The 15,108-nt window shown below is 37.9% G+C and overlaps 1 protein-coding gene across 16 annotated transcripts in view; it reads right to left on the bottom strand.

Annotated features, from left to right (window-relative positions):
* LDB2 (LIM domain binding 2) overlaps positions 1 to 15,108 on the bottom strand; it is a 363,991-nt gene that overhangs the window by 133,055 nt on the left and 215,828 nt on the right. For all 16 annotated transcript variants that reach the window (XM_088163192.1, XM_088163182.1, XM_088163184.1 and 13 more), the window contains one exon: positions 8,606 to 8,708. In XM_088163192.1, coding sequence (XP_088019318.1) covers positions 8,606 to 8,708 — 103 coding nt within the window. The remainder of the gene's footprint in view (positions 1 to 8,605; positions 8,709 to 15,108) is intronic.

Raw genomic sequence — 15,108 nt, forward strand, 5'->3', positions numbered from 1 at the left:
CTGAATCTTAAAATAGTGAAAAATTGGTTAATATTTTGACGTAAAAAGCTATTAAGTTCCATTATTTTGCATGGGTTTCAATCATTTTATTAACATCACCTCCTGCAGAAAGAACTGAATGCTACATAATTTGGACCATTTTGGTGAACAAAAGCGAACTACAACAAAGGGATTATTTGTATTGGGCAGGGAAAAAGCCCGTAAGTCACGGTGATTCTCTCATGTTAGTTTTGCCTTTATTCTTTCTGAACTGACCCAAGACACCTCTAATGTATCCTGTCCTATGATATTAAGATTTCTCCCAAAAAGGACTTATCACTTAATTTGTTTATACAGCACCAGAACCAATCTGATTGACTGGGGTTTCAGAAATTGCAATTAGAGGCTCCATATAATTGCACAATATTCACATTAGGAGTTAGTAGCCCTTATTACATTAGTAGCCCTTTTCCATGTACCACTTCACAGACACAGGGTCTCCCATATTGATTTGTACAACATGCTTAGTTTCAAGCAGAAGAAATCTGAGATCCCCCTTTGTAATATATCTGAAATATTACATTATTTGTTAGGATAGTTGAGAAAGAAGCTGATGAAACAGTTTCCATTATAAACTTTTCCACAGAGTACCTAACTGACGTTGTGTGTGTACACACAGGCAACACACACACACGTTGCATGTGGCTGGCATTTTGCAGTGAAAGCCTTCTTTTGTATTTTGAAGGTATTGATAACTCAGAGGTGCAGGAACACTAAGCTAGCTAACAAGACTGCAGCTGCCAGAGGTGAAAGCCTAATTCATATCTGCTAATTGAAATCAGGAACTAGCAGGAATTATTCCTTCAACAACTGCCAGTAATATGGAGAAAAATGCTCTTTCTGAAGGAAACTGGTGGAAGATGCAAGTGCAGAGTCTTGCTTAGCCAGCAGTATTAGAAAAAGATTAATTCTACAACTGAAAATTAGAAATAGCAAGGTCTTTTTAATCACAAAAAGTTTAGCATCCTGTTCCAGAACTGGTTATGATGGCAGAGACTGAACTGAATAGAGGACTGAAATTTGGCACCGGCTCTGGGACCAGCAACTTCAGAGAAAACAGAGGTGAAGGTCAGAAAACCTCCTGATTACTGGAGGCTCCACCACAGCCTCCCCAGGGAATCTCTCCAAGCACCTCATTTTTATCCCCAGTAAGAGTGAAACCCCTTTTTAAATTTTTTTTTTAATGCAATTTAAGGCCTGCATCTCTTCTCCTGCTCATCATGGCTATGGAAACAGAGCACGTGCCTTTCCTTCATATGTCCTGCTATTATGTCCCATTTTCCTCTTTCCTTTTTGCCATGTCTTCTCTTCTGCAGACTGACCAACTCAAATTCTTTGATTTTTCTTAGTAAGTCTTATTTCAAGACTTTAGCTTTCCCCTGGACACTCTTCAATCAGACCACGTTTCTGTACAAATGCCATCCAAAACACACATTCAGTACAGACAAAGAAAAGGCAATCCCAGTCAGTAGAAGGGATACAGCTGGTGCTTCAGAATACTGGATTCACCACAGTTCATCTGACAGGGAGAAAATACAGAAAAGAACTATGCATGAAAATTAAGAATCTGTTAAAGAGACTTCCTAAGATACCTTAAAGATGCAACTATAATGTGAAAAGGAAAACAATTTTGGCAAAAAAAAAGTTAGTAGGAAGACAAAGGCAATAATTAGAAGGGAAAAAAATCCTGATAATTATGATGCCTGTGAAAAATAAAAGCAAAGATAAAAAAGGGGAAAATGTTCTGTAAAAACATATTATGAAATATAAAATATTAGAATGAGATGCTGAAGTCGGCAGTGAAAAATTCATATCCATAAAAACTAGAGAAAATAAGACCTTGACATTTATCAAATCTTAATTTGGAACAGAAAAACTTTCAATATCAATATATCAGAAGCCTTTTTATTCTATTTTGGAAAGAATGTTGATCTTTCCAGTGCTTTCCAGTCCATCAGCAGGTAAGATGGATCTTAAATAGTATCTATGAGAAGTAAATGTTTAGAAATTAGCAGTTCTAAGGGGTTTTTCACATTTCTATCTCATGTTATAAAGTATTTATTAAAAAAATTTAAAAACTACTGAGGGAATTAAAAAAACCCTGCTGTGCTGCTATTTAAGGGACACTATACAGTCAGGGAACAGCATAACCCAATACACTTGCTTAATATCAGCCCAGACAAAATAGTGAAAAAAAAATGATCCAGAATTTAACTGACAAAGACTGAAGTGAAAGGGATGTAATTAATGCCAGTCAATATGGGTTTATGCAAAATAGTTCTTGTCAAACAAATCTCATTTTATTCTTTGATAAGCTTACAGAAGTTTGGGTGATAAAGGTAAGTGAATGGCTGTAATAGACTTAGACACCTATAAAGCACTCAACTTAGTAGTGCATTACTTATATTCTTACTAAAGTTCATTAATTTGCAATTTTCATAGAGCATATGTAAAATTGATTGAGAACTCTTTAAAACATAAATTTTAGAAAGTAACTGTTAATTAGAAATCATTAGCTGGAGGATGGAGGGGCTAGTGGTGATCCAGGCAATTGTGGACCTCTCACATCCAATTTTAATGAAATTTTTACCTATGTTCTGAAATTAAATTCGAAAGTATTGCCAAGAAACTTTGAAAAAACCCAAACCTAGAATAGTGTTATATGAAGATGAATACCAGGGAGTCACATAGAATGATCTGTCTTACAAAGCTAGGCCAATTTACTCTGTTGTACCTGAATGCTCAAATGATGTTTAATGACTGTGATTTCTTGGGGAAAAAAAATAAAGGGAAAAAGAAAGAAGATGTTCCTGGAAATAAAACAACCTGCTTCTCTAGGCAAATTTAATTTTCTCTTTAAGAGTTATAGGAGAGAAGCTAGATGACAGTTTTAGAGAAAGCTGGGGTGATAATGCAGCATGCTGGCCCCTCAAACCATCTTTTTGTAAATAGCTATGCAAGTGGTTAATGTGTGATGAACTTTCCCTGCTTATTCCCAAACTATGCTTATAAGAAGTACTCACTAGATGTAGCTTCTCACCATTAACCCTGCAAAAGTTTTTCAAAAAAGTGCTATAAAGTTACCTGCATTGCACAGGTTATAAAAACAGGGATAAAATCACAATTAATCTGTAGCAGTTTCCTTGCTGTGTATTAATTTAATAATTCATAGTAAAATCTAAAATACACTTTTTAGAAAAACTCAGATAAGCACTTGAAAGTGTATGATTTTGCCACTTGACCCAAAATTCACTCTGAAACTATTGCCTCCCTCCTTCCTTCCTTCCTTCCTTCCTTCCTTCCTTCCTTCCTTCCTTCCTTCCTTCCTTCCTTCCTTCCTTCCTTCCTTCCTTCCTTCCTTCCTTCCTTCCTTCCTTCCTTCCTTCCTTCCTTCCTTCCTTCCTTCCTTCCTTCCTTCCTTCCTTCCTTCCTTCCTTCCTTCCTTCCTTCCTTCCTTCCTTCCTTCCTTCCTTCCTTTTCTATCTATCTATCTATCTATCTATCTATCTATCTATCTATCTATCTATCCATCTATCTATAAACGAAGAAAGATCAAATAGGGTTCATGAGCCAAGTAGAGAAAATGAAATAAAAGGGCGTAAAATGCAAAGCATGTTATAGTTCCTTGTATATTCCAAACACAAACTGCAGTAGAAATTATAACAGAAAATACATATTCAATTATCAGCTACAGATTCAGAGCAACAATAAAACTGAAATCACTGTATTTTCCTAAGGATAGGGAGAGCAAAGAGCACAAATTGTTCCTTTTGAAATTTCTACTATGTAACATTATGCAATGCCATATAAAATTGTGTGATGAAAGCCTATAAAAAGTGCCTGAGATTCTCAATATATTCTACATCTATAAGCTTAAATAAATCCATTTTGAGGACTCCATCATATCTACCACACATGAAATTTTTTTACAGCTACAAATGTAATAGCTCATGCTTTTGCTTCCTCACAGTATTATAGCTTCTCCATGGACAGAAATCATTTAGTGAACAGGAGAGAAATGTAGACAAGCTCTAATTTTCTGTACAGTGGCAACTGCATTCATTATGCATTAAAGTAGCACTTTCCCTGAAAGAGTTAACTTTCTAGCTCCTATTCTCTGCAGTGCTGCATAAACACTGCACATTATTCTTACTGAGCATGCTTCATCTTTCCTGTCTCCACAGTCTTGGGCTGTCAATCACCTGTCAGTCCCTACCACATCAGCACAGTGTGCATCACCAGGCTGTCAGCACAGCAGCTGATGAGACTCTGCTAAGAGCTGTCAATCAAACTTGTTTCTCTTATCTGTTCAGGAAATATTTTGTCTCTGAGAAACAAAGAACCTGGGCAACAATGGATCAGAGTCTAGTATTTACTCTTTTACAGGGATAGAAGCCTCTTTGAATGCTTTATCCACAACAAGGAAACAAAAATTCTGCTCCATTAGGCATATTTTCTTTTTTCGATTTTGTTTAAATCCTATTTATTTCTTGAACAAACAAATCAGGGCATAATATATTAAAGCAAATTTCTTTTTACTTTCACTGTAGAATGAACTTCATGTGTTTACTTCTTAGTTTCTGTTGACTATAATTCAATGCAGTGTAAGACAGGTAGTATCTCTGCTTTTGGGCATCTTTCCTTGTCTTTAAGCTTTGGAATGTGTGAGGTTTCTCTCCATCTCAGGGTAGCCAAGAAGGCAGACTAGAGAAATGCATAATTTACACCTTTGTTAACTTAAAATATATCTTTATTTTCTGCAGCATTTTCATTAAAATTTCAACATAGAATTCAGTAATATGAGCAGGGTTTATAGATAATAGCAGACCAAAAGAATAGCTGAAGGGTATAAGCAACTCAGAGGAAAACATATTTTCAGTGGCTGTTTGAAAGAAGATAGTATCTTCTTTCTGGAATGCTGTGCCAGGGAGAAAGGATTGCAGAAGGTAAAGTTCTTGCATCTACAGAAATCAAATACTGAAGAAAGACAAAAAGAGCTGCAAAGATGGGCACAGGAGCTATTTCTGGTCTGACACAGAATCTCTGCATGAAAAAGTTAAGATGGGCTTTCAAGTCACATCTATCCAAGGCAGAATATTGTTCTGCTCAGATAACTAGGTCTAGGTGTAACAAACCTTGCAATCAAATTAATTAACACCAGTGGATCACTGAACTAACAAACCTCTGCTCTTCCCAGGGCATAAGCAAGTTTTACATCTTTGCATGCTGTGCTGTGCAGATATAGGGACATTTCAAGCCAGCTCGAGTACAGTACAATGTACTGATGTACATAGTGCTGCCTGATGTGAAGCAAAGTAAACGTAACCCAGTGACTTAAAATCCCCATTTTAAACCATATCTATTTTTCCCTACAAATGAAAGAGTCTCAGAACTGACAGCTGAGGAGAAACATTGAGAACAGCAAAGGGAAGAAAACTTCTTTTCTCAGTATAGAGAGGAGTGCTGTAAAACATGGTAAAACATGAATGAAACATGAATGAAAGCCCTCGAAGTATTTCATGTTGTTCATAAAGCTTTAGTTTTGGGCCATGAAAGTAAATAAGCAACTTTGTGTCCTGAGACCAAAAAAAAAAAAAAAAAAAAAGTGAGTTCACAACCCTTACAATCTCTTAGACAAAACTGAATGTTAAAAGTTGAAACAAAAGGAAAAAAATCTTCTACCACTTACACAAACACTGATTTACAGGCCTGCTCTAAACATTTGCATTGGCTGTAGAATTGGACTGTTCAGGTAAGAGCAGAGGACAGAGAGAGCCAGATGTGAAACAGGCAATGATACAAAAGGAAAAGTTTAAAGCAACCACAGGAAAAAAGCCCCCAAAGGAATTTGGGAACTGCACTCATGCTTAGTTCCCAGCAGCCTCCCACAACATTCTCCAGGGGCTTTGAAGGAGGAACCTGGGGCAAAACATCATGCTTCTTGTGTCTCTGATGGCTTAATACAAGTTCTGGATAGCCTCTGAGAAGAAGGGGGGAAATGGACTGGGAATTGCCATAATGCAGAGAAAAATGAGGCCATGGACAGCAAAAAACTTTTTGTCCTTTCCACACATGCATACTTACAAGGGTTTTTTTTCTTATTTGTTTGTTCCAAAAGAGAGTATTTTAGATCTCAGAAGAGGGAAACCATTGCCCAAAGCAAAAAAAATAAGGTGGTGGCCACAACCAATGTCAAAGATGCAAGCAAAGCTCTCACAGGCTGAAGCAAGACAAAGGCAGGCAATTTTGACCTGAACCCTACAGCAAAGGCAAGAGGTCAGCATCTTTCATCACTTTCAACTTTATAAACAACTTCTCATAGGATGCCTTTTTCTCTTTTCAGGGGCCTTATCTTGGTTCCCTCCATTACAGTCTGTGCCGGCAAGAGTAAGAACAATTTGTCTTTTCTCTTTCCTCTCAGCCAGTTCCAATGTGTTTAATGCCCTCTCCATCTCAAAGAGCATACACACTAGGCAAGGAGGCAGGTGTCTTGCTGGAGACAGCACAGATGAAGGAAAGGGCACTTTTGTTTCACTGCTTTCAATACTCCAGGCTTTGTGCTGCAACCATGTGCCATACTCACCTAAGAGGAGCCACAGCCCCTGATCAGCAATTTCACCAGCTTGGAATAGAGGTACTGGGTGTCCTTATGGTTCTTGGGAGATGCCAAGAGCATCCATAAGAGAATAGCAGACTATGAGCATAGCTTGGGGTAAGCAAAACAGAGACCTGTAAGGAGAGCAGTCTTTGTTCTCAACTCCTGGACATGGTTTTGGACACAAAGTTCCCAGCTCGGAAGAGAGAGCTACTCTTAACATGCAACCTCCACTCTACAGCCACCACAAGCAATGCCAAAGGTGTCCCCAAGCAGGGACCTGGACAGCACAGAGGCCTCAAGACTGCTCTCAAAGCCTTCTCAGAAGGCAATGGAAGTCTCAAACCACAACAGTCACCAGAAAGCTATTCAGAGTTTCTCTGAGTTGGAATATTGCTCATGTCAAGAAGCATCACTAATACTGTAGTTCAGTATTACGTACATATTAACTAACAAAGGAAATATGAATTAACAGCAAAGAGCCTTAAATGTGGAGCTTCAATTCCAAATGCTGAGAATAAACCAAACAACAGTTTGTGCAGAGGTCAGAAGTTAAAGCCAGAGAAAAAATTCTGTGTACTAGTCACTTTTAAAAGCATGGCTACAGTAACTTGATCTTTCAATCATTCTTATCAGCAACAATGCTAAGAATCACAGCATTACCACACGACAAACTGTCCCAGTTACAGACAATACAACCATTATCAAGCATTTGTGACAACAGGAGTATTTTACACATTGACAAATACTTTGATATGCAGCACTGTTTTCCAGAATCACAACTCCCTCTGATCTAACTGGACATTAATTGCTTTTTTGCTGATTTATCTGTGCCTTCTGGACTGATAACACAACTAGCAAATCTGATATCTGACAAGTTGACTCAACCTAATCAGGACAGATCAGCTGTTACCAACGTTGCTATAGGCTGTAATTTGCGGACCTTTAGAGAGTTATCACTTGCTTTGAAAGGCAAGAAACTGTAATTCTGTCAACACTAATCCCAGAAATGTGCATTCAAAGTGGTTGTTATTTTTTCTCCTGAAGAAGGCAACACTTGTCAAATAAATACCTGAGATAATTGATAATAGGAATTAGAAGTATGTGAGTGATACGCTGACAATCATTCTCATGAAAAAGAAGAACCTCACAAGATTCAGAACATTAAGTAGAGAGCACAATCTGTCACCATGAAGCAGGGGTCACTCTGAATGGAGTCAAACAATTGGCAATGCAGTTTTTCAATGTTTACTTCTCTCTCTGTTGCTTGGTGCTAAATCTAAGTGAATTATTCACTTCAAACAATTTGTTTGATGAATTTTATCCCTTTTTGCTGCTCAGTGCATACAGGCAATGGATTCCAATGCCATCAGATTTATTCACTGCTTCACTTTTATTCAAGCTTTCATTTAGTGCTTGATTGAGAGTATTCTAGACTTCCACTGCTGCTCAGACAGCATCCAAGGCTGGTCCTTAATGTGTGCAAGCAGCATAGATTTACACAGTTTATGGAATAATACTTATCTACATCAGCAAGGAGATAGATTTTAATTTGTTGTTTTTCTGATCCCTCTTCAATTTTGGAAGCCCTTCCAGCAAAAATACTGGTATTTGCTACAAAGTTCCCTTTCTGTGAGCAATTTTGCCCACAAGACTCAACACTTGAATTTTTGCAGAAGAAAAATTACCAAAGAGTGCAAGCACAGCCACAAAGCACATTAATTTAAAAAAATTCCAAAGATTATATTTTATTATTTGCTTCATTCCACTAGGAAATAATTTATTTTCATGTAATAAATCTATATTCTATAAAAATGAATTCCCATTTCATGGAATTCTGTAATGTAACTTAATAGTCACTGAATATACACAAGTGACTTTGTCATTGCCAGGGCTGCATCTGTCTTGTACAGATAAACTGTTTTTAGAAACTCATACTTAACATTAGAACAAAAAATATACATTTCTTACTGTATCGCTTTGGTCCATCTTCCAAACAAAATGAAAGTGTTAAGGTTGCATCATCTTCAAAAAATTCAGTTGCAAAGGCATCCCACCAGAGGTTGTCACTATCCTAGGAAGCAACAGATCATTCACTTAACAGAAGGCAAAATGAAAATATGTTCATCTGTTGTAAAAGAAATTCAACAGGATCACACCTAGTTTGGCTTCTTCACCTATGGTTTTGGGGTGCAGATGTCTATATGACATTTCAAACTAATTTTCCTAGATAAAGTTCTATTTCTAATTTAGGGAAAAACCTGAAGTGTTTAGTTTACTGTATAATAAACTGTCTTTCATTTTATCCAGCGTACTAAATATGCAAAAACTTTCTTTTCCATAACATTTTTTTCCCAAATGTTAGATATGGTTTTATAAATCAGTTGCAAGTAAAGCAATTATGAGTTTTCCCTCCTTTTCTGAGCTGTGTGTCTCAAGTACTTGGTCCTAGTAATGAAAAATCCCTCAGTACTTAATTCTAGAATGCTATATAACCTCGTCATCAGCATAAGATTACAAGAAAGTTATTTAGAACTAAATATAATGGCCATTGTACTCCAATGCATTTAATACAAATATAATGCTACTTCAGGTTAATTAAATACCAGCTAGTTAATTAAATGTAATTGTTGTGAGAAATCTTTACTTTTAAGCGTGATACAAGAAGTAAAAAAAATGTGTTAAGATGACTTGTGCATACTTAGACTTACAGTAATACACATAACTGGAACGTGGCAATTATTAAAATAGTGGGCAATGTAAAACATATACCAACACAGCACTACAGGTAATTTCTTGACTTTAACAATTGAACCAGGCATCTTCAGACCCAAATGATCAACAACAGGCACCCATACCTCAATGTCTAGCACCTAAATAAGTGGTCCAACTTGCAAGGGTTTTCACAGAAGTTGGGCAACACAAACCCACCAAATGTTTCATTCAAAAGCTGTAGATGTATTTAATAGCAAGATTACAATTTTTTGGTCCAGTCTCTTCTGCTCCTTTGATGCCCCAAGGCTGAAATCACTTGTAGCACACAAGGTCAGTATCAAAGCTGGAAATACACCTCTGAAGATGCCCCAGCTGCACTCCTCAGAGCCACTCTCTCACACTCACAGCACCTTCCTTTCCAGTGTGCAAGGTCAGGTTCACTCAGCACAGTGAGACCTCAGCACCTCTTAATGCCTGACCAATATAGATCTAAGCCAGAAAACATTTGTTTGCTTCACAGGGAAAAAATCCTGAGATAAAATGCCAATTTAAAAGAAAATATGCATCTATCATATTCATTATGTACACATGCAGAGCAATCTGGAGATTTTAGTTCTGCTGCTGTATTTCCTGATGATGTTACTTTTGGATTTCACTCCAAAATGTTAAGCAAGGTATATTTCCTGCCTCTCAAATTCACTTTGATTTTTTGTCAAGCATCCAATGGAGAAATGGTAAGGACAGGTTTAACAATCTGGTTCCTACAAGAGACCCTAGAGAGACTTCTTGTCTGAGTCAGAGCTGTAATACACTTTCCCTGCCAAGGCTCATCCCACCTGGCAGTGACAGGACCATACAGCCCTGCCATTCAGTCACACAAAGAGGTATCAAAGCTGTCCCCACATCTCAGAAATCTGCTGTCACTGAGAGCTGTTGTTCTTTCCTGGTGTAAACCTGATGAGAGTTCCCATGTGCAAACACTGCTGTGCTGGGTAGCCAAGCAGCCACAGCAGTGAGCATGAAACACAGAGTGGTGAGCATGGAGCACACACACAGGTGTTCAGCACACCTCAGCACGGGGCCCTGCACTCAGCACAGCCTGGGGGCTGCTTTACAACCCCATGCAAGAGTGCATTGCCCAAAATTGAGCTCCCACTCTGCCATTTGACTAAAGAGGGGCTGCAGTACCATTTAACCTTTTGGACGTGCTTGTCATGGGGAAGGAAGAGTGGAGGGAAGAATTTCAGCAGCGCCACACACCACATTTGCAGCTCTTGTTAATGCAGTAGTTGAGTACCACTGGAGCTACTCATGCAGAATCCAATGACATGGGAACAAGAAGGAGAGCATCACATAGCCAGGATGTAACTGCATGTGGGAAAGATGGAGAAGAGCAGGGAAAGTGCAGGGCCTCACCTCAAAACCACACATATCTGCACTCAAGCTGCCTCTCAAGAAGTCTTGAAAGAAAGGGAAATGTGGAAATGGAATTACTGTAGATTCCCTCCCTGGGTAGATGAAACATTCAGACTCTCTCACAGTTTGAACACAGTCCAAGGTCATTATCTTAAGCTTTTGCATATTATAGGTGAGGAACAAGGAAAAATATAAAATGCAACACGCCACCCCAGAAAGAAAATCCAACTTTAAGAAAGAGTGTATAAATCCTGTCAACCTTGGAAATGCTCTGCTGATTAATTTTCTGCCCCATCCTTGTCACAGGTGGGCCCATCTACTCTCAAAGCCAAATGTGAACAAAACCAAATGAGGTGTCCTCAGCCAAACCAAAAAAGGACCCAGTTATTAATTTTTTTTTTTTTTTTTTTTTCCAAAAAGGGGATGGTGAAGGCAAGGCTGCCCTCAGGCATCTTTAACTTATGCTTTGACAGGTTACGGGGGATTTTGCCAGAGTAATTATTTTTCTATTCAACAATAATGAGAAATTACCATGGCAACCTCCCTTTCACATAGTGCACTCACATGCTCAAACACTGAAATAATGGCCTAAACATAACCAAAAAAAATTAATTCTCTAAAAATATTTTGTATTAAAATAAACTTGAGAATAGGTCAGAGGAGAGAAGAGGGCACAGACAGCCAGCAAGTTGGGTCAGAAGTGAAGATGCCGTGCTGCTGTGGCCAGGTACCCAAGCAGCAAAACGACTTCTTCCACAACTGCCATTGTTCCCTCTGATCCCCTCCACCCCTGGTATTATTTGTAATTTGAACCATGGCTCAGCTCTGAATAGGGTCTCCAAGTAAATGGAATCCTACCGTTTCAGTATTTTTTCCTGACTCTGATTTCTTTGGCAAAGGTAATCAGATTTTAAGTACAATGATGTTCTTTTTCCCCCTCCATCTAAAAGTCCCGTATGTTCACTGTGTGATCTGAGAGTCACGCTGGGTTCTTCTTTACACCTTACACACTTACATGATTAAGAGTCTGCAAGCTAAATGAGGCTTTTCCACTTGCCTGTGATAGATCTTGCAACTGGAATATGAGGCCAACTGAGACTATGGCATTTTCTCCAAATTCTTTTATTTTTGCTTAATGGTTTGGAAGGCAGAATGGACTGATGTAAAAAGTCAGTACATGAAATCACATTTGAAAGGATGTAGATACCTTGCAGGACAGAACTGGAATTCAAAATTATTTTGATAGATTAGAGAAACGATCTGAAATGAAGATGAAATTCAATAAAGTGAAGTGACAAAAGTTCAAAAACAAAATGGAGGATACTGGATAAGCTATAGCAAATGCTCCAGATCATAAAGCAAATATGTCTGCAACCAATTGCTCTTGGAAATAAGGGAAATGTCTTAGATATAATACCCTTCCACTCCACCAAACACATCTCTGGAAAGACTTCAGCTGGAATAGTCTGTCCACTTCTGGAGTACTATGGCCAAGTCTGGGCCACCCACTCTTAAAGGAATTAGTTTTCTGAGAACCACAGGAATCAATGAGTTTAAAGACACATGCAAACAAACCAACCTACCCCAAAAGACAAAAAAGAACAAAGGCAGAAGGATCTAGCTGTGTTTTGTATGTGACAGAAAAAGCTCACAGGGAACATGATGACATAGTCCTCAACTATATGAAAAGATTGCTATAAAGAAGAGTGAACATTTGTCCTTGGTGGCTAACACAGACAGAAGAAGTAATGATTGGTTCAGTTTGCTGCCATTGCAGGTTAAGTGGTTTAATGCCCTGTTACAGATTTCTAGGCTAGTGTTTTGCAGAGGGGAAGGAGCTGCAGAGCACAACTGCTGTGTTCCCAAGGGGAGTGGACAGAGGGATCCTGCTGCCCATGAGCCTCTGGCTGAGCTGCCCCTGTACAGCAGCTCCACAGCTCATGCCCAGGGAGGAGCTGAATTTGGTTTCTCCCTCTCTTTGCTTTTGGCTGCACATGTGTAGCAGGTGTAAATAGTATATTCAAACAGAGCTATGGAAACAAATAAAAAGATTCTGAATACACACAGGAAACACATCTGTTCTGAAGTCAGACTTTTTTTTTAAATAATCACTTTTTAGGGAAAGCCTGAATTTTAAACATCAGTCTTGGCATTGGACAAGGCAAAAATAAAAAGAGTGCGCTTGGGAGCTTACATTTTTCTTCTGGCATCTGCAACCCTTCTCTATTGACACTTACTATTTTCAGAACTCTATACATCTACATTCCTGTTGGCAACATATATGTGTCACATATTCTTTTAAGTTAATGTTGCACAAGGAACTGCTGTCTCCCTAAGGAAAGAATGGCATTCCTTCCCTCCTCCTGTTCCAAGCAAATTAAACTACACTTGAGCTTTCAAAATGCAGTTCAATATAAGATTTTGCCATTAGATACACCTGGAAAAACTCCACAGCCATTACAAATTACAAAACTCACAAGTATAAAAAAAAACTGACATTGAAGTTTATACTCAAAGCACACAGACAAACCATGAAAAATAAAATGTCCAAATACAAGAAACCAGTAATTTTCCCCATTAGTATTAAATTAGACCAATCTTGTCTCTACCTAACATATTTAAGATTCTGATACAAATTGCACATGAGTAACAAATTATTAGGGATATATATATCTTAATTCTGTAGAATCGGAAATTTGAGTACTCATCTGTAGAGCAAGTCCTGCAAAGAACAATGTTTTTTTAATCTCGCATAGGGTTTTTTTTTTCTATTTGTATACATTCAGTATGGACTACAGATACTGAGTCCTAGATTGGTTTTTCTGGAATAGTATGAACAGAGTGAGAATGGAATGCTCATATGTATGGAGGTGAGAAACCTATATATGGCTGTCTGTTATGCAAGAAGATGTACACCTTTCTTATTTTCCCAGTATCCTTGCTAGGAATATGTGGTGCCCTATAGTTAGTAAAAGTACCTGAAAAAGAGGAGCAATCTGGTTACTCAGGGCTGGTTTTTAAGAACCATTGGTTTTCCATTTGTTATTCTATCTCATTTATTTTATTTAAAACATAAAGCATATTTTACACAGAATTAAATATACTTTTAATCTTGCACCTAGTGGTATCTTACAGAATCTCCATCTCCCTTTCCCTGCCAGGAATACCCGACTCTATTCCTTCCATTTGTTATTTCACACATATTCACAGTTTCAATGGTGTTGCATTCTTTTATTTCACTTACTAGTGTGGCTGGATTCCATCTCTCAAACAATGTGTAGTAAAACTGGCTGAAAGATTTTAAGACTTGGCTTTGGCCATAAGTAGTTTTCTGTTCCATTATACACTTGCAACTTCTTGCCAAAACTCCGCTCAATGCCCAAAACATCTCAGTCTCTTCAGCTCACTTAATAATTAATTAAACTATTGTTTACATTCCACTTAGGAACTTATCTTCAATTGTACAGTAAAGAAACAACACCAAGTCTCTGTTTTATTGAAAAGGCGGAATATAGTCATGCAACAGATCCCCACAGCAACACCTCCTCAGAGAGACTGACTGGGGTGCAAAATGGGGGCAACATCTCTGTTTCTCATGTAAATCTGGAGTAGGTTTAAAAATCCAAAGGAATTCCAGAGAAAGGCCCATAATAGGGAGTTATTCTTACACATTCACTGGAAATGCCTAATATATCAAGGACCCTATTTTTATTGCCTATAAATCAGTACACTATCAGGCAACAGAAAATCAAGCATTAATTATTTTATTTCAGATACAAATGGGAGAAAAAAAAAAAAAGAAAAAGAAGAAAAGAAAGAGAGAGAGGTTTTGCAAAATATACAAATTGATTTATGCCATTTTCCTGTTGTACTCTGAACCCCGGCATATGAGAATCAGCATAATTTTGGCAAAAAAATGCAATGACACTGGCCATACAATTCAGCTTTGTAGATATACTGCTTTGAGATAATGTCACTTATATGTCACAAATAGCAAGTCCACATTGGGAAATTTTACCAGGGGTTCAGATTAACTGAAATATGCTATCAGTGAAATAAGGACAACAAGTATTTTTCTTGTGTTCAGGAGGATGGTTGACCCCTTTCACTAACGTATGCCCAAATTAGATACCTCTTGTTAGTGTATTTGTTACACTCACTAGGCTGGCAAAGAGCAAGACCAGTCTACACATAGCTATAAAAGAACGGTTATTCCACTACATCTAAGTCACCCAATTTTTCCATCTACACAGATACTACATGTGTAACAATTTGGATATCCTTTTACATTGTAGTGCTTAAAATTACAGAGATTTTTAACTTACGTTGTCAGGAAAGGATCA

The sequence above is a fragment of the Sturnus vulgaris genome, chromosome 4, assembly GCF_052056855.1.
Source record: "Sturnus vulgaris isolate bStuVul1 chromosome 4, bStuVul1.hap1, whole genome shotgun sequence".
NCBI classification, from domain to species: domain Eukaryota; kingdom Metazoa; phylum Chordata; class Aves; order Passeriformes; family Sturnidae; genus Sturnus; species Sturnus vulgaris.